The sequence below is a fragment of the Bombyx mori genome, chromosome 7 (assembly GCF_030269925.1).
Source record: "Bombyx mori chromosome 7, ASM3026992v2".
Lineage (NCBI taxonomy): Eukaryota > Metazoa > Arthropoda > Insecta > Lepidoptera > Bombycidae > Bombyx > Bombyx mori.
Window position 1 is genome coordinate 6456853 of NC_085113.1, and position 25757 is coordinate 6482609.

At 33.8% G+C, this 25757-nt stretch overlaps 2 protein-coding genes and 1 long non-coding RNA gene across 4 annotated transcripts; 2 read left to right on the forward strand and 1 right to left on the reverse strand.

Annotated features, from left to right (window-relative positions):
• Positions 1-5515: 5515 nt before the first annotated feature.
• Positions 5516-9176, forward strand: LOC101740695 (inhibitor of growth protein 1). Its single transcript, XM_004931249.5, has 5 exons — positions 5516-6056; positions 6611-6817; positions 6902-7090; positions 7624-7743; positions 7820-9176. The coding sequence occupies exons 1-5, from the start codon at positions 5921-5923 to the stop codon at positions 8140-8142; spliced, it is 975 nt and encodes a 324-aa protein (XP_004931306.1). The 5' UTR covers positions 5516-5920; the 3' UTR covers positions 8143-9176.
• Positions 9177-9206: 30 nt separating this feature from the next.
• On the reverse strand, positions 9207-18709 carry LOC101740836 (ras association domain-containing protein 8). Of its 2 annotated transcripts, XM_012694878.4 has the most exons (10): positions 17980-18709; positions 17755-17865; positions 17538-17656; positions 16779-16970; positions 15964-16198; positions 15285-15401; positions 14391-14593; positions 13113-13227; positions 12458-12584; positions 9207-11206 (listed from the first exon to the last, which is right to left on the reverse strand). In XM_012694878.4, the coding sequence occupies exons 1-10, from the start codon at positions 18049-18051 to the stop codon at positions 11106-11108; spliced, it is 1392 nt and encodes a 463-aa protein (XP_012550332.1). In that variant the 5' UTR covers positions 18052-18709; the 3' UTR covers positions 9207-11105. The 2 variants fall into 2 exon arrangements, with proteins under 2 accessions (XP_012550332.1, XP_062525362.1); XM_062669378.1 differs by lacking the exon at positions 9207-11206 and having other exon boundaries at positions 11289-12584.
• A 545-nt stretch (positions 18710-19254) lies between these two features.
• LOC134199151 (uncharacterized) lies at positions 19255-23922 on the forward strand. The gene is made up of 2 exons (XR_009973508.1): positions 19255-19380; positions 23677-23922. It is a non-coding gene; the product is annotated as an uncharacterized LOC134199151 (long non-coding RNA).
• Positions 23923-25757: the final 1835 nt, after the last annotated feature.

A 25757-nucleotide genomic window follows, 5' to 3' on the forward strand; every position in this document is an offset into this window, starting at 1 on the left:
GTATTGCGCGCATTTGCAACACAATCGGTCGACGCAAAGAACGCTTGCTCGCATGCAAATGTTCCTTCACTCTAAATTTCGGGCTCACAATTTTTAAGGTTAACTATTAGTAAATAAATATTAATTATCATTTACATTTATTTGTTGTATAAACATAAATTAAAAAATATACATATACATCCATTTTTAGACTACGAGTATAAGCTCAACCTGAGCATTCGTCGTTAATGATATTTATGATATAAACAATATTCCTCTATATTGAATTATATATATGTAATACTTAAATATTATTTTGGATGATTAGTCAAAAGTTCAGGAATAGGAAGGTGATAAAGATCATAAAAACTCAATTAGGTTTTGAACATTCGCTGAATTATTGATCTTAAAGGATTCTTTAAAAGCTAGCTGCAACAAATAGTTAAATTCATGTACTCTTGAAAATTTTACTCCTTTCTTAGCTTTTCTTGTGTTAGTTTATATCATACAGCTGAGCAATGAGATGGAATGTAGTGTACTGATATTTTTTTCATGGTTCAAATTCATATTTATTTTCTACTAATTTTTTTATTAACATTAAGATATCGTTTTCATGTTATGATAATTTATTAATATAATAATCTAAATGTTTGATGTTGTTCAGTTAAAAAACATACTAATTTGTAGATCTTTGTGGATAAGGATAAAATATTATAAACTTAAGGAATTATATAATCTAATAATTAATTGACTTAATTTTAGAATGTATATTATGGTACAGAAGTATTTTAAAATTATGAGAACTAATATTTTTGTCCTTTAAGTAACAATACACTTTAAACTGTAAAAACTGAGACCTTCGAACTATTATCTCAAGGTAGGTGGCGGCATTTACGTTGTAGTGTCTATGTGCTCCTGTAACCGGTTAACACCAGGTGGGCCGTGAACTCATCCACACATCTAAGCTATAAAAAAAACATTTGAAAGTTTTTATGATAAAAGCAAAGGAATATTTGTTCATTCAATAATAAGTCTATCAGAAAGTAATGTTAACTAAAATAGAAGATATCATATTTGTTACTAATTCTCTTTAATTGCCACAATTCGAAAACTTTTGGAAGACTTTTTCAAGCGTTCGAAAACTTTTGGAATTGTATTGTATTCTAGTATCTAGAATTCACTATAATTATTAAATAAGTTTCTATTTTCAGTATCTCTTTGTACTCTTGTAATCAAAAGCTTTTACTTAAACACTCTCACTGTACTTATTTAATTGTAATTGTAATTATTAGCTAAGTTATAAATGCATTAAGGTGTAAAAGATAGTTTAAGTGGAATAAGAGTAATAAAAAGGAAAATTGGCACTACAGTGGATTCTAAAGTGAACTAACTTCTTTAACTAAGTTCACAAGTCAAAGTTATTGTTTTCCGATTTTTTATTATATTGTTTGGCAATGTTTGGAATAAAATCTTCAAAATATTCGCAAACCTTGTAATAAACATTATACACATAGAAACGATTTGTTAAAAAAGAAAGTTTTTTTCGATAAGCTACTTAGGTAAGTTCTTTTTATATCATAAATCTGTTTGCTCAGTGCAAGTTTCGTAATGTTCTCAAACTTCTCAATATGTAGCGTAAAAGCTCGTAAGCAGTTGGAACAGCGCCCCTAGCGGCAAACATAGGCAAACGTTCCAAAACTCGTAGACACACTGAGCCCCAACTATGTACTACCATAGATAAAACACCATAAATAATATATACTTAATATTTATGATAATATTAAACTACCCTACTGTAATAGTTTATAGCGCTGTTTAAATGTTTCCACTTGCTACTATGGCGCCACCTTGATTGGGTTCCTTTCAGCGGACACTTTTAATACACTGAGAGTATGGAGGGGAGAGGGTAAGGAGAACCGTCTCTGTGTGTGAAAAAGTGTCCGTTAAAATCTGCTAAATAAGGGTGGCGCTACAGTAGCAGCTGGTTAATTTAAAAAAAGGCGCTGAAAGTTATTAGAATAATATAGAGAAATAAAAAAGGACGAAAGAACTTCCGTCTCGTTATGGCGCACTTTTCAAAATAAGAATAAAATGAAAACAGAAGTTTTTTAATTAAGTGTGTACTTATAATTTCTTAATGCTTGATCAACATAACATTTAGAAAGTAATAGATAAATAAAATGTGCGAATTGCAGTTGAAAAAGTAGAAAACAAAAGTTCTTAAAAAGTAAAATAATAAAAGTATATTTTATAAAATTGTCAGTTTTAAAATAATAGTAGATGTAAAAATTCATGTTATAGAGATTTTATGACCTGGTAGCTAAGACTTTTAAGTCATATCTTATTTTCATTTTCTTATTTTTATGAAAAATGATAATATAGAGTGAAATGAAATGAAGATGATTAATTTGAGACATTAACCAACTCGGATGAACGCGAGGAGCGATGGGAACGCGAGGAGTGAAGTTGTGAGATTTGTTTTATTTTGTCTGTTTGGTGTTTCTTCAGGTTTAAATGTGTAATAACAGTGGTTTATTAACTGTTTAATAACTGTGAAAGTGCACAAATGTGGGAAAATGAAACAAAACCGCTGGACATAACTTCTCGGGATCCTCCAAAAAGTCCACTGAAAAATCCAGTAAATGACCAACATTTTACTGAAATTATATTTGAGTCGACTATTATCAAAGCCGGCAATGTGACTTTTGGACAATTATTGGTAAATCAGACAAACGAATTATTGACTTTGTATTCCATTGGCAGTCACAAAACTCTTCTGAATGACATCTTAGATAAATAACAGGTTAAGTATTAACCTTTATTTAATGCAGGTTTTGAACCGTATTCTTTGAAGGAGACGATTATATTCAAATCAATCTGTATTGACATATCAATAACATTTTTTTGTCCAAATGCACAGATTGCCACCTTTGATAATAGACGACTCATTTCATCCCATGTCATTTCATTTCATTTAATTTCATCCCAGTTGATTATTGTCTCAAATTAGTCATCTTCATTTCATTTCATAATTTTTCATAAAAATAAGATATAAATTAAAATAAGACATCACTTGAAGGTCTTAGTTACCAGGTCATAAAATACCATGTAAAAAAAAAATTGTACTTCTTATGCTACAACTAGGTACTCCACACTATGGGGGAACCCTCCATAATCCACACTTCTGCCCTCCATACGCAATGACGTTTGTTTGATTGACCAGGCAAAGAAAGCGAAAACCATATTGTAGAACAAAGACCCAAGCCATGTCTATTGTATTTATTTTTTTATGATTGACGGTTTACTGGTTGCCCAGAGGCCTTTCCATTTTCACCAGGACAGGTGGGCGAGCAAGGCTTAGCCAGGAGGGAGGTTTTCTATTGCATTCTATCCGAGAAGCAACTTCCAACGAATATTGTATAAACGGATCCCCAGGGTGGCGGCGACAATTGAGACAATTTACATCCACACGAAATAATATATTCTCTTTAGTACACGTTACGGTGGGTAGAATACGAATGCAACAGAGATATGCTAACCGTCGGTATTTATACAATCATCTTGACCTATTTTAATACAAACTGAGTAGGTAATATTAAACATTGATCATCTTAATTATTCTGCTGATTATTTACGTACAATTATTATTTAATAATATCGAATTATGTAACAAATAACATTAAGGCTTATTGCGCCGGAAGCTGTCAAGCGGAAAGCGCCAATAAAATATTATAAGTATAAAGAAAATATGAATGAACTATTTACTTTTTTTTTTTTTTTTTTTTTTTTTTTTTTTTTTTTTTTTTTTTTTTTTTTTTTTTTTTTTTTTTTTTTTTTTTTTTTTTTTTTTTTTTTTTTAAAAGCTGATAGCCCTAGCGGCTATTTCAGCGTAGCCTTAACTTTAGTAGGTGAGCTCACGGGGCTCAAACCTGACGATGTTGCTAACACGAACCCTAGCAAGAGTCGTGCTTCGCAGAATCTACCACCGGATCGGAAACGCGACACACTGAGAAGATCCGGCGAGAAACTCAGTGGGCTGTGTCTGAGAGTTAATTTACTCGTCGAGCCCTTCGTCGCAAGCGACGGGTTCGACGAGAACGGTGACCGGTGCTTGAAGTACCTAAAAGCACCGTTAGTGGATCAGGAGGATCCGAGATGACGTGTTTAGGGCGACGTCGACTGCTTTCCATTCTGTCCGCAGGATCGGGAATGTAGTTACCGGCGGCCACGATGAGAGGGTTCTCGTGTCGTGCCGCTTTATCGAAGTGGCGCATGGACGCCGACTGCAGATACTTACTGATGGACTCTAAGTCCAGGTCGTCATGGAGGACGACGTTCCTGACGAACCACGGGGCTCCGACGGCTATCCTGCAAAAACGGGATTGAATAATTTGAAAGGATTTTAAGTGTATGCGAGCCGCGTGAGCGAACACTACACTTGCATAGGTCATGACGGGGCGTATGCAAGTTTTGTAGAGTGTCACCTTATTTCTAAGGGACATTTTACTTCGCCTACATATCATCGGGTAGAGACGTCCTAGGATGAAGGCGGCACGATCGCGTACCGTCTTGATGTGGGGGCGGAATGTCATCCTACTGTCGAGGGTGACGCCTAAATATTTGACCTTCGGGGCCCACGGTATGGGCTGGTCGTACATCGTGATTGGGCGAACGGCGGGGGCGGGGGTGTTGACGCGCCTAGTCGGGAGAGGGATGCTCAGCGTGGTGTTCGGAGGGCGACCCCTTTTGAAGAGCACCGCTGTGCTTTTCGTGGGGTTAATGTCGATGCGCCACTTCCGGAACCACTGTCCCATGGTGGTAGCTGCGGTCTGAAGTCGTCGATGAAGCAACGCCTTCTTCCTACACGAGTAGTAGATGGCGGTGTCATCGGCGAAGAGCGCCAGATGGGTCTCCGGAGACCGGGGTATATCGTTGATATACAAACTGAATAGTAACGGGGAGAGGGCGGAGCCTTGCGGGACTCCGGCTGTGACGTGACGGGGCCGGGAACGCGTTCCCTCGACTCGATATCGGAACGAACGGTTCGACAAGTAGTCTCGTATGATGAGCACGAGTCTGTCTGGCACTCCCATGTTATACAGTTTGTATATCAAACCGTTGTGCCAGACTTTGTCGAACGCCTTCGCTATATCGAAGAAGAGGGCTCCTGTCGGAATGGGGGTTTTTATTTACTTGATTATGAAATTACTAATTATATTATAAGAATAATAAGTTCTATATATTTTCTAAGTTCGTAAATAATTTATTATGTGAGGCCGGAAGTGTTGCTCGATAACAATTGTTCTACTCCTGTGCAGTTTCAGAGTTGCTAAACGGTTAATAAGAAAACTAAATTAACAAATTAAAACAATTATTCACAAAACTTCACGACTCATGTTCCGAATTATTTGAAAAAATAGGAATAAAAATTCTGAAAATAAGTTTTATATAAATGGAACTTTTATTTTTAGCCTATTTCTGTGTGATGATCGTTTTTTTTTTGTAATTTCATTATTCAGTAAAACTTCTTCATTATTAAAACAATAGAAACTCTATGAATTTAACTTAAATCAAGTGTGTCAAAAAGAAAATAAATTTAATTACCTTTTTACAAATAATAAGTAAACTTATTACAAGTAATAAAAAAATTAAAATGATTCTTTTAAATATTTAACTAAAATCAAAATTTCATTTTTATTTTCAAGAATCTATTTAGATTTTATTGGGTTGTGATGTATGCATTGGGAGTATGTTTCTGAACAGCTTGTGTCACTGCCTGGAACAATCAACAAACATTTGAAACATTTCCGAACGCAAACGATGCTTGACGGGACTGTTCAGTTGTTAAATATAGTGAACTTGTTTTGCTTATTCGCTTTCGAAGTGTTTTTAGTGTAATTTATCTGATTACTATTATGAAAGGTCAATTTAGACTATAGCAATGTTAAACCAAACTTCGACTGAAGCTTTGCTTTCAGCCGCTTATGTTGAAAACTACTTAGATTGCGTAGAAAACCTTCCAAATGATCTTCAGAGACATTTATCACGTATGCGGGAGCTTGACGTAACATATAGGGGTAAATCACACATTTGTTACTATATTTCTTCAAATCAATAACTAATAAACCCTTTTCAATTCTGAATTTATATGTTTGAAATGTAAATTTGTTTCGAAACAGCTTTGTTGACGTTTTCTTTCAACCTAATTACGTATGCATTCCTTTGTATATTTTATGTTCTTAGCACCGAAATAGCCCAGGTTTTAGTTTTTAAATTACATTTCTATCAATAATTTTCAGTTTGTTTCACTTTTCGTGCATTTAGAGGTTATTGCAATTTGCCTTCATGCCCCTAATTTGTTAAATACTTTTGCTCACTAATCGATTTTTTTACTAATTAACTAGACTGAAGTTTAAATTTAAAGAAACCCCTATTAATATAGAAGTTCAATTTGATCCAATTACTAATAATGATTTGTATTTTTTAATGATTTCTTTAATAAAATTATGTTTCTCAACATTCTATAGTCATCAACGTATATAATATGATATACAGTTCTACGGTCATTTGAAAATCAAGATAGAAGAAGGACACAAAGCTGTTCTGTAATTGAAATTTATTTTTTCAACAGAATGTTTGCGTGAGGCAGAAAAGCATCTAAATATTTGTATAGGATCAAGCACAGAGGAACGCCGTCGAACCAGAGCTGCACTACGCCTACAAACAGTTTTAGTTGCTGCACAAGAGATAGGAGATGAGAAACTACAAGTTGTACAAATATTACAAGATCTCATCGACAACAAACAAAGGTCACTTGATTCTGATCACAAAAAATTATGTAAGTCAAATTTTGCCTTATATAGAAATGTAATTATTTAATGTAAATCAATTTAATTACAATATGTTATTGGTCTACCAACAGTATCTTGTATAGAAGTAACAACAAATGGCACTACAAAAGAAGAGGTGACTCCAACTCAAGATGTACTCTCCAAGACAGAGAAGGAAGCCAGTGTGTTAACAACTCCTCATCAAAACATAGCACCACCGCCTCCTCCAGAAAGAACAAATGAGAAAGAAAAAGAAAAAGTTGAGAAGGAAAAAGGCAGTGGTAGATATCAAATGCTGAATAATTTATTAATAATCTCTTAATTATTACTAATTTTTAATTAAATTCAATATTGTATCTACTCAAATACCTTGAATTACAGAAATCTATAAGTTCATTAAACCAAAGACTCCCCTCCATATTTTCTTACTGAGATGGGTTAACAACCTCATGACTCCCTGGGGTTAACCAAGGTGGTATTACTAACTTGTTTAATCTCACAATACCCTTTGATTTTGCGGAAATTTGAAGGCAATCAAATTGTATACCTAACAAAAAATATAATCAGAAGACAGCTTTAAATAAAATATTTCTGTTGGCGATGCAGCAATAACCCATTCTATATATAGTATTCTTATATAGACTATAACTATTCTACATTTATTGCTGTAATAAATTGCATCTTCTTTGTATAAAGTATTTACATATTGCAGTTTTACTATAGTATCACAACATGAAACATTTTAGAAAAAATCTAAAATACAGCAGTTATGATAGATTTAGTCAATGGTAATCTATTTCACACTTTATTTCAGGTGAACGGTGGTCAAAAAGACCACGTAGATCAAGAACAACAGCAGGTGCAATGACAGATGGAGCAGATTCCAGTGAACGAGATAGTGAGAGGCACACACACAACACAACACATAAGAAAGGTAAACTGAGCAAACTAATAAATCTTACATTTTTTTAATATAAAAATACATAACATTTGCTTTGTTTGTGTTCCAGGTATAGGTAAAAAGAAAAAACGCAAAGTCCGACAAACGACGCAACGTTCGGAGACGCCACCGGAAGAGCCAGATGCCATCGACCCCGATGAGCCTCGCTACTGTCTCTGTGACCAAATCTCATTTGGCGAGATGATTCTCTGCGACAACGACTTATGTCCTATAGAGTGGTTCCACTTCTCGTGCGTTTCTCTCACAACTAAACCTAAAGGGAAATGGTTTTGTCCCAAGTGTCGCGGCGACAGACCGAATGTCATGAAGCCGAAGGGACAATTTCTTAAAGAATTAGAAAGATACAACAGAGAGAAAGAAGAAAAAGCATAGTCTTCAAAGAATCATTAATGTGGATTCAAAATAAGTGAATATTAATTTCATCAAGATTTTGTTTCTGTAGGTACCTATTTTAAGGTACTATACTGAATTATAATTAAAAACAAGAGTATGCTTTCCGGAGGATTATTTTATTTTCAAACCCCTTTTAAAATTAAAAACTTGTAAAGGTAATGTTTATTTACGTTATGATGCCCCACATGTTTTGAATCCATGATTGACAGACATTCGTCTAGAGCACTTGAAGTATTTAAATGTGATTTCACTTTTGTAAGAGATGATTAAAATTATTTTATACAAGTTGTGACAAATTGTTATTATGGCATATTCAGATTAAGAATGTGCCTATTAATGTGAATAACAACGGTTGTTCTTAATTTACGTAAAGCAGTTAATTAACCACAAGGAATAATATATAATAAATGACTGAAATACTAACATCGGATTTCATCTCACAATGTTAAATAGATGCCAATTATTTTTGTAATTTCGATATATTATGTTAACTTTTCAGTTTTGGGCAGCGTATTTTATTATTTATATTAAGCACAAAAAACTTGCCTAGATGTGCTCTGTGATTCAGGGTCATTAAGAGTTGACGCACATAATTTTTCATGAGAACAAAAAAATTATAAACTGATAACAAAAAAATCATGAAGGTGGTTTTAGTTTTAAGAATACGGGAAAATAAAAAGTTATTTTTGGAATGTCGGATTACATTAAAGATTAATTTCAAAACTAATTTGTGCGTCTTAAACAATTAAGCGAAGCTCTACTGATTTCTAAAAATATTAGCTTGTTTTTTAAAACACCATAGTAAAAAATAATTACTACACTTACAAAATCGCAGTTATAATTTTAATTAAAATAATCTTTACAATAGAAATGTATTAAATTTGTTAAATTTTAAAACAAATCATCTCTAAGCATTATCTGCAACTGTTGTATAGAGAATTTTATATTAGCTGTTACAGATGTAATTTCCTACTATTTTATTAAGTTATGTTGAGTATAAGGATTGAGAAATATTCATTGTTTTATTGCAAAAAAAAACCATAGAGTGATTTAAACTTTATTTTAAACACGAAGTAGGTATACAATTCATCTAAACACCATTAATTCATTCCGTACAGTTAAGTAATGAGAATAATACATGCTGAATATTTGATTAACATAAATGCCGTTTCAATACTCCTTAATAAGTAATCGATTTTATACAATATTGTAATGGCTAATATTTTCGACTAGATCAATTAAAATTATTGCTATATAGCAATTATAAAATATAGTACACTTATTGGATATAAATTAATAAACTGGATAACATTCCTCTAATTAGTACCAATATATCACGGTCAAATAACACACGCCTAATGTTTCAACACAATACATGGAAAATGCTACAAAAGTATTAAAACGAAATCTTAATACATATTCAATTTAGCTTAAATGAGTCGACTATTATCAAAGCCGGCAATCTGACTTTTGGACAATTATTGGAAAATCAGAAAAACGAATTATTGACTTTGTATTCCATTGGCAGTCACAAAACTCTTCGGAACGACATCTTAGATAAATAACAGGTTAACTATTAACCTTTATTTAATGCAGGTTTTGAACCGTATTCTTTGAAGGAGACGATTATATTCAAATCAATCTGTATTGACATATCAATAACATTTTTTTGTCCAAATGTACAGATTGCCACCTTTGATAATAGACGACTCAAATATAAAGTGATAAAAGGTTATTTTTTGTCAAATATGACCGCTATATCATACATTTGCGGTGCGTTATTTTTTTTATCTTTAACCAATTTTAAGAAATAAATGCATTTTATAAAAATGGTTCATAAATATACATTTTGTAATATTAGATGTAAAATTATAAAGGTATTAATTTTACATCATTCGTTTATTACTCACTACCCCACATTAACTTTAAAACAATCAATAAAATATAAACAATAGGGCAAGATGGTATAATACTTTCAATGTTAATAATTTATTTTAGGGTTTAGGGTACCTGAAAATTATTTGCACAGTTGCTATATTATCTACAATACTGCAAAAATAACTTTAAATGAGTTTATTATAATGTGGTCTACCATACATTTATGTTTGGGATTTTTTGGAAAATAAAGTTTCACTAAATTTACTCAAACTGCAAAAAAAAATTTAATATTTGGTAAGGCGGTCTATAATATTTGGATAATAACTTAAATGAATGTAAATCAGCCATTTTTTATGTCAAAAAATGAATTTGATCACAGTAAAAAAAAACTTTAAAAACTGCGCGTTTTGAGACCTCCCCCCCCCCCCCCCCAAGTCTTCTTCGTTCTCTTTGAAACTGCTTCAGTAGAGTTGAAAAAATGAGGTAAAAAATTTAAAAAATGAGCTCAATATTATACTCTTATTTACACTCAAATGAAGTCAACGTAAATGGTTTAAAAAATACGGTTCCAACTTAGTTTAATCAAGTTTCATGTAGGGGACGCGATATAATTTTTTTAACATGAAATCATTCTCTGGTGTGACGCCACCACGGAACAACTGTGAAAGTATTTATACATCATAGGGTGCAAAATAAGTAAATGTGAGATCAAACCGTAAGTACTTTTTATCATATTATTAAAACCTCGACAATATAAACTAACACACATAATTTGTGACAATACTCTTTAAATATGACACATATTTGAACACAAGTACTAATAAAATAAACTAAATAAATTGTTAAATTGGCTACTAAATACGGTTTTTAACACAAATAATGCTGTATATGTAACTTTTTTTAAATATTTCACTTAACCAGTAGGCTACTGTTCATAATTTATGAACAATTTGCATGCGTAAAAACACGAAAAAGGTAAGATTTTAGTATTGAATATCATTTCGAGTTTATATTATGCTGGTTGTCGTTATGGCGACATTATATTTTACTGATACTGATATGATTTACACCCATACACCATGTGGATTTTTGTTTGTAGGCGCTGCATTTTCAAGCTGCCTCGGAGATCCTATAATTCTACGAGCGCTACCAGCTTTGCAAAGTCCTGAGAATAAAAATATTAATATTAAAAAAAAAACCTTAGTTATCAAATTTTATAGTGTGTTTTATGCGAGAGGACCGTGAGTCAATATAAGTTAAATCAAGTGTAAATAAAATATTAGCTAATATGTTGTAAGTTTAATTTGCAAAAAATGCACAATAAATTTTGATATTAGTAGGTACATTATTCGTACATAAATGCTTTTTGAAGTGAAACTTCTTTAGACGCGTCGAGAGTAAAATTTAACTCGCGACAGATTCGTTACGGCTAGAGAAAAAAAATATTTAGGAAGAATGAACATGAGAAAATAGACAGCGTCTCCCGAACCAGTCGACTTTGGAAAGAGGGAGAAAGCGAGCTTGGCCTCTTGTACACATTCAGTTTACGGTCGTCGGCCACTAGATAACTTGTTATTAGTTTCTCATTGCTCCTATACATGGCAGTAGCATATTGACTATCTTATATTTTATTTTAATGAAGAATTTTAAAAAACAAATTATTTATTTTGCTAATAGGTTGGGGAAAAAGTATTTTCGCATTACAGTCTGTAGGTATGAACTTGTAATAAAATCTCTTTGGCTATACTATTTGTATCTGGCTGGTTTTGGTATAATTAAAAGTTTAAATTTTAAACAAGATAATTCCTAATTTAAATTAGAAAAAAGTGTGTAGAAAGGTAAAAAGGCACGCCGCGAAAAAAATTCGCGATATTTACGGACCTAGTGCAGTGTCTGTGAGTGTAGCACAAATTCAGTTTAAGCGTTTTCAATCCGGAAAATTTGATGTCAAATATGAACATCGCTCTGGTCGCCCGGATAAGATGGATGCCATTTTTGAAAAAAGTGGAGCAAGATCGGTATATCAGTAGTTACGACGTAGCTGAAGAACTGGGAATTGACCACAAAACAGTTTTGGCGCATTTGAAAAAAACTGGGTACACAAAAAAGCTCGATATTTGGGTACCTCACGAGTTTACTGAAAGAAACCTAATGAACTGTGTACTCATTTGTGATTCTTTATTACGACGTAATGAAACCGAACCGAAGAAGCTGATAACTGGTGATGAAAAGTGGATCACGTACGACAAGAACGTGCGAAAAAGGTCATGGTCAAAGGCCGGTCAGACTTCATAGACTGTGGCGAAACCCGGGTTAACTCGCAACAATGTGATGCTGTGTGTGTGGTAGGCACTTTCGTTTAGTTTTCTATAAATATCGATGAGAGTTTGAAAACAGGAGGACGAAGAAAGCGTACCATCTAACGGGTGTCGTAGCTCATCCACGCTGCCGGTTAAACTTTGAAGATTTGCCTCTTTCATTTCTTGAACTAAACGCTCTACTTGCCTCTTTTTCTCCATTATAGCATTTTCTAAGACGCCCACCTATAACAAAATAATAAAAACTAGTGGTCCCTTGGTAGTCGAAATTCGACTATAATTAATTGAAATTATAAGTTTGTACATTATTATGATTCTATTGTCAAAGACTTATTATACTTCGAGATTTCACAAAGACTACACTTTAGACAAATATTAATAAAGACAAACAATAATAATCTATTGTCAATTTGACCACAGACTTTCAGGAATAACGAAAGTTTGACATTAAACAAATATTATGCATGCGTGTGGGTGTGTGTGTCAAATACATGATAGTGTGTAGTAGTTTTTTTTAAATTAAATTAATGTATTTTTTATGCATAATTTAAGAAAATATTAACATCCTGCACTCCTCCTGTATATTCTCTATAAGTGTGGAAAATATCATGCTCCTCCGTCCGCGCAATATTCGTAAAAAGGGGTACAAATTTTTAATTCACGTATTAATATATAGATAATCATAATTTTTCATACAATATACAAATTTAAACAAAATTTAAAAGTTTTTATAATTTGAAAAGTTGATCAGACCTCTCGTTTGAGATTCTCTGCAGTTAGGTGGTTGATTTCTGTAGCATGCTTAGCTTGTTGTATTTGACTCTGTAAGTTTTCCATTTCAGCCAACATTGACCGCTCCAGTGCTTGTCTGTAATAAAGTTCTCAATTTATTTCACTATTAATCCAACCTAAGTCTCAATTGACATTTTCTTAGAAAGAGAGAGACAGTTATCTTAGGCATTATGTGACACGCAGCATGTGCGTACATTGTCGCGCTAAACAAAAAGTAACTAAATCACAGAATTGAGGGATTACCCGCGCATTAAAATGTGGATGTGGGAGGCATGAACACAAGTATAGTTAATTGTTTTGGTTTATTAATTGACATTTCCATTAATATAAAAAAAATACAATTAATGACTTCACAAATATTAATATTTTGTGGGCAAAATTCTGTACGCGTATTTTATTGTATTTGAATTCTAGCTAATGTTCAGATATCTATTATTTTCACTTTCAAAGAATATTCCTTTTACATTATTCGCGGGAATGATTTGGCTAATTTCGTAAGTTTTTTTTTCTTCGGGGCGTTCGTAACAACTAAACTAACTGCACACTGCGAGACCCGCGAACGCTTTAAGTCACTTGAGCTCTCTGCCAGTCCCTCCCAATGTTCACCCCCTGAACTCTTAGACAACAGTTCGCCCTCACCTACCTATTCCCAGGCGGGCGATCCGTTAATAGTGTGATTTAATTACAAGGCTACATATTAGCGTTAATTGCTAATATGTTGCGAATTATTTTTCAAATATTGCGAATTTATTTATGTATTACAATGTTCTACACAATCAGACAATGAAATATCACATGCCTACAATCCACATTGATAGTATTATCAAAATTATTTTGTTCACTTTGCACAATCTATCTACTATGGAGACATATTTTATTACGCATAATATAAATATTTAAAATCATAGGGATATTTGTAGGTTACTGTTTCTTGCAGAACCAGGAAAAAGAAACTTATAATAATGTAAAAAAAATTCACATGCAAAGAAATAAAATGTAAAAAAATTCACATGCGAAAAAATAATTTAACTTAATGATTTAAAATTCTTTGGTACTCAATACATATATTATTATATTTATATATATATATATACACAACTGGAACAATGTCAAAGACAATTTATAGACCCAAATGGTAATATTACATAACATATCATCCACATATCTGAGCACATCAGTAAAAAATTTTTAGATAAATTATTTCATTAAACCTTAAGGCTAATAATCTCTCACTCTGACCTGTTTTCCTGCTGTCGACTACTGATAATCCTCTGTTCATTGTGTATTTCCTCCATTAATTTTCTTATTTTATTCTTACATTGCAAAAGTTCTGTCTCACAGTTGGCAAGCTTAGAGCGCATCAACACTATCTCAGATCTTAAAGTCTTTTCGTTTTGTTTGACTACCTCACTTTCTTCTTCCACAAAAGTTAATGCCTGTACCTGAAGTTGAAAATTAAATAACCAGGGTGTTACGTATTACATTATTGCTATTATCATATTTTCATATTATCATTGAAATGAAAATGTTTCAGATGTTTAAAAATATGCATACTAGGGGGGTATTGCATTTATTTTGCATATGAAATTAATGATGGATAATAATAATAATGCACTCTGATTTTGCCAATACCAAGTCTTTAAATAATGAAACACAGGTTTGTCTGTTGACCAGTGAGTCATTCAATGAAGTTAATTATGGTAGAGTTAATAAAATATCTTAAAATAGAACTCTATGAATGCTGTCATGATATTTATGTTTATAACAATATTTATTTCATTTACAATTGAATATGGAATTTCGAAAAGGGCACATATCTGTAAATGTAAAATGTTCAAAAAAAACTGATTATTTTCTAAAGCAGTGTAAAATTTAAAATATTAACTTTTGAGATACATTTTAGTCTTAATTAGCAATTGAAAATTACTGGAATTATTATCTTATAAGTCAGTATATACATTTAATTAGATATTTTATATTTGTGAGACATATCCTATAAGGGCATATCCCTTTTCGAAATTTACGGTATTGAATACAAAAACAAGAATTAATAGTTAAAAATGTATTTGACAAAATATGCGACATGTGCCCTTTCGAAATTGCATATTCAATTAATTCACAGACTATATGTACCTGTTCTGTACTAATTCTCAGCTGATTGTCAGCTGAGCTGATTTGTTGTTGCAAAAGTTCAACCTGACGTTCTTGTTCTCTGCCTTTATTCTCCCAGTAACCAATTTCCGCATCATACTGTAAATTTAATGGTTCATCTTTCACTGGTTTTACTAAATTGGCACAATAGAAGAAAAACAAACTGAATGACTTATACTTCTTCTTGTCCTAATAATGCTAGATGGCATTGACTATTATCTAATTAATGCTTAAGAAACACAACTCTTCTTGGAATCAGGTCTGGGATCAGCAATACAAAAATTAATGCTAATTAAAAAAGTGAGTGACAGTGGTATCTAGAAAGAGATTAGGACATCATATACATATCTTGTGATTGATACTTGAAGAGACTGTAACCATGTAACATTTAATAATAAAAAAGGTAATAGGTATGTCTCAACAGAGCCTTCAATTAAAACTCTATTTTATTTTGAAAAATGTGCATACACTTTTTCCATTCCATGTTATAACATGATTTTTCTTGTATGTTTTCTTTCTAAATCTATGAAGGAGCATTTAGACCAAAGGATTATGTTTTTTTACAATCATAATCGTGATATGAAATATTTTATGTGGATTAATAATTACAATAGATTTTTCCAAACAGGTGCTGTATTATATAAGCTCTTAACCTACTAACCTTAATAAGATCAACCTGCTGACTAGAGAGCTTTTCTCTCTGATAGTTAACAAGCGACACAAGTTCCCTGTACTGTGTGTTGTAACTAACTGCTTCAGGGCTTCGATTCTCGGTGGATTCTTCAGTTAAGTTCACAGGTGACATATGAGGGCCTTGTAGAACTCTCATACGATTTGGAGATTTTTGGAGAGCTTGAGTTGGAGGTGGGGGAGAACGATATGGTGGGGGCGGTTCCCTATTTAATTCAAAAACAAATTAATTATATGTTTTCATATCAGAACAATAAACTAATTTCTTTTCCTTTAATATTTGATCTTCGCAGTTAAACTCAGATCCTTTGCAGAAACAGATATCTTAGTTATCAAATATGTTTCAATATTCATTAAACTATTAAGACTAATAATGTAGATAATGGAGAAAATGAATAATAAATAAAAATGTAATAAAAGGTTCTATCACTCTGTTTAGAAAATATTTAGATATAAAATTGCTGATTTTACAAACTAAGAGTTGAAGCTGTCCAAATTTTAAGTGACAAAAATTTTCAAAAAGCCCCTTTTTGGATGACAATTATTTTCATAAAAACTCTTAAAATAACATTAGCATAACATGCTGTTAAAACCAACCTTGAAAAGTGCTCTTTGGTAACCTTGGCTTGATTGTGCCCCTAGTATTGTCATGAGTGATTAGTGATGAGTGTTGAATGATGAACCACTGACTACAGTTATATTCATATGATGCCAACAGTAGCAATAAAAAAACTTGGGACATCTATAAATAATAGAGATCCTCAAATATTTATAAGCTCAACTTGCCTGTAAGGGGGTACATCTTTTGATCCTGTGCTATCAGATTCCAGTGTTTTTGATTGCTGAATCCCTTTTACAACTCCTACAGGATTTCCAGGAGAAGTGTTGTTGACATTATTATTGTAATTTGGTATAGCATTTATTCTATTTGGAGAAATTCTGTTCTCCAGCATATTTGGATTAGAAGTGTTGTGACTGCTGCAATTAAGTTGTTGTTGTAAGTATTGGTACTTATTTTCCTTTTCATAAATAAAAGCTTATTAAAAAGAGTATTAAATGCTGGTGTTACATGCTTTTAAATCTGCGTTGAATATTTATTATTGAAAATTTATTTATATATATTTTACGTGTATTAGACTTTATTTTTTTGTAAATAGTAATAAAATGTATTTAAATAATTCATAATATATTCATAATAATTATGATATGTATATAACTTAAAATTGTTAAATAAATTAATATAGAAATAATTCAATGTACATAGAAATCAATACTTGTTTCCTCAAGACAACAGTTCCGGCAACACAGCCAAAATTTACTTTATACCAAGATATCCACTACCCACTTCTTTCACAAAATAATCAAGCATTATTGTTTTAAGGTTAGGACAGCAGCTACACAATACATCGGCCTTATGCCACAAGCTGGGGGACACCATTCACATTTTAATGGTGCAGGTACCAGTATCTACTTAACACCAGACGGGTTGTGTCATTTTAAAATATCAGCATTCATATTTATTCTCAACATAATAAAACTACTAACCTATTCCCAATAGACCTGGAGTTCAACTGTGGTGGTGAAGGCTTCGAGCTGCTGCCTGGTTCAGATCTCCTCAATATAAATTGAATATCATTTGAGTATTCTCCCCACTTCATCAAAATCTGCAGTTGAAAATTATTATAGAAAACATTACAGCTATTATCATAAATTTATCAGTGATATTTATGGAGCTTTTTGAAACATAAACTGTGACTGTCACCTTCAGTGGGAATTCTTGGGGTGCCAGAAGTCTCTCGTTGTTTCGCCATCGTTCTATGAGAGTGAATCTGCCGACTTTACCAGTAGCGTGTGCTAACGCGAAAACTACATCCTGTGTAAAAAAAACGAGTCTGAAGTTAAATATTCATCACCTTTAAAATTTATATTTAGAATTGGGACACATGCGTGCGTTTTATAAAGATATAAAAGGAGAAGAAGCTCTGACCTGACAAGTTGTTGTCTCGGTGACCCCACAGACGATTCTTTGTATTCCCTCGACCCAGACCTTCAGCTCCATATAGAAATAATAAGCAACGCTTTGAAACACCTTTGACTAGGATATCATTTTATAAAGTTCTTTAACCAGCCCAGCATCTCCGTTGTGGGTACAGTGATAGGTAACGCACGTCAAACATACCAAAAATACTAAAAGAAAATAAAACCAATATATTGTACTAGTGATGAGCGATGCAGAGTGTAGCAGTTGCAAATAGCTTTTTTTTGACAGCTATGAAATATGAAGTCCACCGTCAAAGAGTATGATATTTTTATAAGGGATTTTATGACCTGGTAACTAAGATCTTTAAGTCATGTCTTATTTTAATTTATATTCTTACTTTTATGAACAAAGATAATATGGAGTGAAATGAAATGAAATGAAGATGATTAATTTGAGATATTAATATACTGGGATGAAATTAAATGAAATGATATGGGATGAAATATAATCTCAGTAAAATGGTGGTCATCTACTAAGATTTTTTCAGTGGATTTTTTTGTAGGATCCCGAGAAGTTACGTCCAGCGGCTTTGTTTCATTTTCCCACATTTGTGCACTTTCATAGATATTAAACAGTTAATAAACCACCACTATTACACATTTAAACCCGAAGAAACACTAAATAGACAAAATAAAACAAATCACACAACTTCACTCCTCGCATTCCCGCCAAAAAGTCCCCAAGAGGTATAATAATACCTACCGTACCTACCATAGATTATACACTTAATAGTATTACAAATCATTATTGATTGGGGGTTCGAAGCAAGAGTAAATCAGCTAGTTACAAAAAAAACCATATATGTGCAATAATAAAGATTTTATCAACTTTTTTCGTTTAAACGCTCCTCCTGTAAACCTACGAATTTGGAGTTAGCGTACTGTTCATTGGAGGCATCGAAATAGAATAGTGTCTGACTAAAAATATGGGATTTATTGAAACTTCGTTAGTTTTTTGGAGGAACCTGAGAATCCACATCTGAAAAGCTATTCACCAGTTTTTTTTTTTTGTGGTGTCGTTCGATTAATTCCTCCATCAGACTTTTTGAAATGTCATCTCATCTCTTTTCATTTCATACTAATTGGTTACAGTTTCAAATTCATGTATATATTATTATTTTAATGATTGAAGGAGAACTCAAAACACCGACAACAATGATATCGCAAAAGCTCCCATCCGAGGAAAAAAATTAGCAAATTCGTCTATCGGACAATCTAATGGAACGTGGAAAGTAAATTTTTGATAACAAAGACTGTAGCTTTATCAGTTGTGAGAAATGAGAAATTAAACCACCTGAAACTAAATTCATAATGAAATAAAATTAAAGACATGAGAGAGGACAACATAGTAAGTGTTGATGAGATGAAATGAAATGCTAACTGCACTCAATCCGTTCTCGCGTAAAAACCTCAAGCATGGCACAAAAACGGAAACCTACTACTTAATTTCGTTACATTTCAAATATTCAGAAAGGTTTTTTTTATCATATACATATTTCTTTAATGACAGTTGGTATTATCCTGGATACTCATGAAATTACTTTTCAATAATGAAATAGCTTCAGATTATTATTTTAATTACTTGGATGTATGAGTTATATTCTCTTCGTCTGTCTTTAAGTATCTTTTGGACAGACCAAACAAAACAGCTTTAAAGTTCCTCTATAAAATTCGTTGTTCGTCGCATGGAGGGTAGAGGGTAAGGAGAACCATCTCAGTATATTAAAAAGTGTCCACTGAAGGGCTGCAAATTAAGATGGCACCGTTGAAAGATTTTAAAAACAGCGCCATAAACTACCACACTTCTGGTTTATTCCGATTTACACTGCGAGCACTGTAAGGTGTTACATCAAATTAGTATACTGTGAAGCCGTTTCTTTACAGTACAGTATACTGTCATCGACGTTGCCATGGCGGTGTTTTCACTTCAACAAAAAAATATTGTTTTAGTTATATTTGGAAATAGAATATTCAAGTTCTTGTCAGTTGAATAAATCGCTAAAAGTATAACATCGCGTGCCCTGCGAAAAGTTTTAATGATAGAATAAAATAATGTACTAGGACTTTGTAGAACACATTGTTATTTACAAAAAGTGTCGCGACAGCATATGTCTGACTATTATAGTTAAGCCGCAATAAGTGTTCTTTTATTTTTAAAAATAAAACATCTTTGAAATTTTTGTTAATGACCCGAGCGGAGCCGGAGCGGGCCGCTAGTCTATAATAACTTAATAACCGTATTATTGAATTGAGGTTATGCACGATAAAAGTGATGAAGTAAAGATTTATGAAATGATGTCTTGGAAATCAAATCAAATGAAATCAAATTTTTTTTTATTCAACATAAATGAAAGTGCACACTTGTTGAACGTCAAAAAGAACTACCGCCTTCCTTAAGTTACTGCGACTGTATACTGTCTGTAGCATCGCAAGTTCCCCGACCTGGCCGAAAACCAAATTGTGGGAATATTTTCAATATTGGAAGACTGAGAGCTTGCTCCAGGTGTTCACTTGAGATCATCACGGAGATTGTGTATGCCGATGATCTTTGCTTTGTTTCTGACAGCCCAGTTGGTCTTCAGGAACTTATGACCAATCTTAATAGTGCCTGTCAGAAATTTGGCTTGAAGATTAACATCACTAAGACAGAAGTCGTGGCTATGGACCGCACGGAGCTTGCTGTATCTGTCGATGATTGTGTGCTTAAACAGGTTGATAAGTTCAGGTACCTTAGTAGCGTGATAACAAATAAAGGAGACCTCGATGCGGAGATAAATGCTCGGATTGGTGCTGCTTCGGCGGCATTTGGGAAGCTCCGGGATAAGGTGTTTCGTTCTCATGACCTTTCTCTAAACACTAAAATAAAAGTGTACACGTCAATTGTGTTGCCTAATCTGCTATACTCCTCAGAAACATGATGTTTGTATCGTAAACATATACGTGTGTTGGATAGATTTCACCTTAAATACCTCCGAGAGATAATGAACATATCGTGGTCACATCGTGTCAGGAATACGGAGGTTTTAAGAAGAGCCGGTATTGGCGGTATAGAGGCATATTTAATGCGGCGTCAGTTGCGCTGGTGCTGCCATGTGATGAGGATGTCCGACGAGAGGATAACAAAGCGCATCTTTTACTCTGAACTCCAGACTGGCAAGCGAAAAAGTGGCGGCCAATTCTTAAGGTATAAGGATGTTCAGAAGAGGCATATGAAGAAATGCAACATTGACACCTCTCGTTGGGAAGCTCAAGCACAGAATCGTTTGGAGTGGAGACACTTGGTACAGCAGGGCGTGCATGTCTTTGAAAACGACAGGAGGCGCGAACTGGACGACAGACGAAATAAATTGAAAAATAGACCGCCTTCCACCATTTTTTACAACTTCGTGGGTGGTGTTCTTACGTGTAGCTTCTGTTTGCGCACGTTTAAGAACAAGATAGGCTACTGTAGCCATATTAGAGCGCATGAGAGGCGCGGACATTAGCTTTTAAGTTATTAAACTGAAAAATTTGGTCGCCGTGGTCGAAACCGGCTTGGAACCATGATGATACTGTCTGTCCTTAACGTAACGAATATCTCCGCAGTACGAGCACTGAACAGTGCTCGCAGTGTAAATCGGAACATAGCCTTCACTGCAATCCTGCACACTTCACTCAGTGTAAAACTTCTATATCTCTACAAGATGGTGCTCCTTACCTCTAATCTCCATGATTCATCGTCGTCGTTCGTCTAATAAATTAATCTTGGTTTGAAAAGTATATTATCTATGTTCACACGAGATACCTAAACGACTTTTTGGTGGGAACGCGAGGAGTGAAGTTGTGTGATTTGTTTTTTTTTTATATTTAGTGTTTCTTCAGGTCTAAATGTGTAATAACGGTAGTTTATTAACTGTTTAGTATCGGTGAAAGTGCAAAAATGTGGGGAAATGAAACAATGCCGCTGAACGTTACTTCTCGGGATCTGCCAAAAATTCCACTGAAAAAATCTCAGTAAATGACCACCATTTTACTGAGATTATGTTTCATCCCATATCATCTCATCTTGTTTCATTTAATTTCACACCATAATATCATTTTTCATAAAACTAAGAATATAAATTAAAATAAGACTTGACCGAAAGGTTTAGTTACCAGGTCATAAATCCCTTAAAAAAAAGATACATATTGAATACCGTAAAGTGGGGCGATTAGGGATTGAGAGGCGAATCGTGAAAAAACCGGGAAAAACTTTCGACGCTCAATATTAATTTTATATTCGTTGCAAAATCTTCAATTTTTTGTAGTTTAATAGTAGAATGTTGAAAGTCTACAAAACAACTCTGAATATGAATGATCATAGCTGCTAATTTATAAAAAATCGCGTTTCAAATTAACTTCCTGTGGTGGTAATTATTTTAGTGCTAGAAACTTTGCTCTCGTTTATTTATTTGATAATAATAGAAGACGACTGTGATTTATAAACGTTATTTAGTGTTTGAACCATCATATATATTAAAGGTAAGTCTCAGATGTTATTGGTTTTAATGTATTTGATAAAATAAAAATACATGTAAAAATCTGTTGTTTTTGGGGATATTGGGGACGTCTTAGGTACAAATAACAACGAAAAAGGGGTCAATTGGGATGAGAATAAGCGAAATGGCGACCTAAGTATAAATAGGTACAGGTTTGTAGGGTTGTCTATGTAGTTATAACAATATTTTTTTTAATTTGTTGGTAAAAATCTGGTTTATTCATAATGTATTTGTCTAGAACTTTTATTCAAAATTATCAATGTTTTATTTTATTGTTTGGTAAAGATTTATATTATCAGTTACGTATTGTTTTCTATTTTTAGATATGCCTCGCGTGTACATATCAAAGAGTGCAAAGCCTTATAAGAGATATGATCCCTTAATATTAAAAACAGCAATAGAAGCCTATGAAATTGGGAATAAGTCTTTAGTTGAAATAGCTCAGCAATTTAATATAAGTAAGTCGATTTTGCACAGACATGTAACAAGAACAATGAAATCTCAAGGTGGACAAAAATATCTAAGTAATACATCATAAAATATTTAATATTTGTTCAGAGTGTCAGTTTTTCAATGTTTTTTATTTATGATCACTTTGTTGGTGCAACTAAATAAAATAAATAAGTTTAAACCAAGTAGTGCCCACCCTAGTAAATTTCTCATTTCGTCCCAATTAACCGCAATTTCCGGGTAAATAGGGATTACACTTATTTTTGCATTTTTTACTTAAACTGGAATACTAGTTGCACATTTTTAAATTGGACAACAAAGATGCCCCCAAGACTCAATCATTTTGATCCTGATATAGCACTATATACATCAACAACTACCTTAAAATTGGTCATAAAGTTGGAATTTGTCCCTAATCGCCCCATTTTACCGGTACATATCATTAAGGTAGATAGTAGATAGTTGATTGAATCTGTGACGCTGTGACTTCTTCCTAGCTATTCTTCCCACATGGTGGTGGGGTCAGTTTTTTTTAGTCTACTTCTCCACTTCGCTCTGCCTTCGACGTCCTCGTCAGTAACTTTGCATTCCCTCTTGTTCTTCAGCACTACATCTTTCGAACTTGTCTCCGGTGCGCTATGTCTATAACTAATTATATAAAAAATCATTGATTTCAGAAACAACTGTGTCATGTTTCATCACAATTTATTTACATATTGCCACTCACATATTATGTTGGGGAAGTGTTTTCGCAATAAAGTATGTATAAACTTGTAATAAAATCTCTTTGGCTATACTATTTGTATCTAGCTAGTTTTGGTATTATTAAAAGTTTAAATTTTAAACAACATAATTTCTGATTCAAAATAGGAAAATGTGTTTTTTTTTTCGTACTGTCAAGATGAGTGAATCTAATGAAGAAATTCGATACATTTTAAAATTTTACTACAAAAAAGGTAAAAATGCAAGGCAAACCGCGAAAAAAATTTGCGATGTTTATGGACCTAGTGCAGTGTCTCAGTGTAGCACAAATTTGGTTTAAGCGTTTTCAATCCGAAAATTTTGATGTTAAATATGTACGTCGCTCTGGTCGCCCCATTACGGACAAAATTGATGCCATTTTTGAAAAAGTAGAGCAAGATCGGCATATCAGTAGTTACGACGTAGCTGAAGAACTGGGAATTGACCACAAAACAATTTTGGCGCATTTGAAAATAACTGGGTACACAAAAAAGCTCGTACGACGTAATGAAACCAAACCATTTTTGAAGAAGCTGATAACCGGTGATGAAAAGTGGATCACGTACGACAAGAACGTGCGAAAAAGTCGTGGTCAAAGGCCGGTCAGACTTCACAAACTGTGGCGAAACCCGGGTTAACTCGCAAGGTGATGCTGTGTGTGTGGTGAGATTGGAAGGTCATTCATTATGAGCTGTTACCACCAGGCAAGACCATCGATTCTGAAATATACTGCGAACACCTGATGAGATTAAAACAAGAAATTGAGAGAAAGCGGCCGGAATTGATCAACAGAAGGGGTGTGGTTTTTCATCATGATAACGCTAGACCTCACACATCTTTAGCCACTCAGCAAAAATTAAGAGAGCTTGGCTGGGAGGTATTAATGCATACGCTGTATAGTCCTGACCTTGCACCTTCAGATTTCTACCTGTTTCGGTCTCTTCAGAATTCTTTAGGAAGTGTCAGGTGGACATCGCGAGAGGACTGCCAAAACGAATTGTCGCAGTATTTTGATCAGAAGCTCCAAAATTTTTATAGCAATGGGATCATGTCCCTAACTACAAGATGGCAAAAAAGTTATCGAACAAAATGGTACCTACATACTTTAGTTAAATGTAAATAAACTGTATTAAAAAATGTTGTAAATTTTCCTAAAAAATACGAAGAAACTTTTTCCCCAACCTATTAGATTTTTATAAAATATATAAACTAGTAGATTCCATCTATAGAAACGTCACCCTTTGCTGTATCGTCTTTTTTTCTTAGCTAAGCTGGTAACCTAGGGCTTATGCCAGCAGTAACAGTAGGTGAGCTCGCGGGGTTCTAACGTGAGGTCGTCGTTCACACTAGCCCTAACAAGAAAAGTTCTTCGCAGAATCTACCACCGGATCGGAAACGCGACTCACTGAGAAGAAACGGCGAGAAGCGACAAATATTTGTTTCACCTACCAGTCCGTGAGTAGCTGGAATAGCCCCGTAGACTACCAACGAATAGGCAGGAATTGAAATTCTTGAAATTCATCGCGAGCTACCTGTATTACGTTAATGGCACCAGTGTGCTTAATGCGAGTTTTTTAACCCGATTCTGCAGGATAGCCATCGGAGCATCATGGTTCCTGAGGAACGTGGATCTCCACGATGACTTGGAGCTCGACTCTGTCAGTAAGTATCTATGGTCGGCATCGCTGCGCCACTTTGAGAAGGCGGCACGACATGAGAACCCTCTTGTCGTGGCCGCTGGAAACTACATACCCGATCCTGTAGACCGAATGGTAAACCGTCGACGTCGTCCAAAGCACGTCAATACGGATCCTCCTGATCCATTAATGGTGCTTTAAGGCACCACAAGCACCGTCACCGTTCTCGTCGAACCCGTCGCTTGCGACGAGCGAATTAACCCATAGACACAGCCCACTGAGTTTCTCGCCGGATCTTCTCAGTGGGTCGCGTTTCCGATCCGGTGGTAGATTCTGCGAAGCACTGCTCTTGCTAGGGTCAGTGTTAGCAACACTCCGGT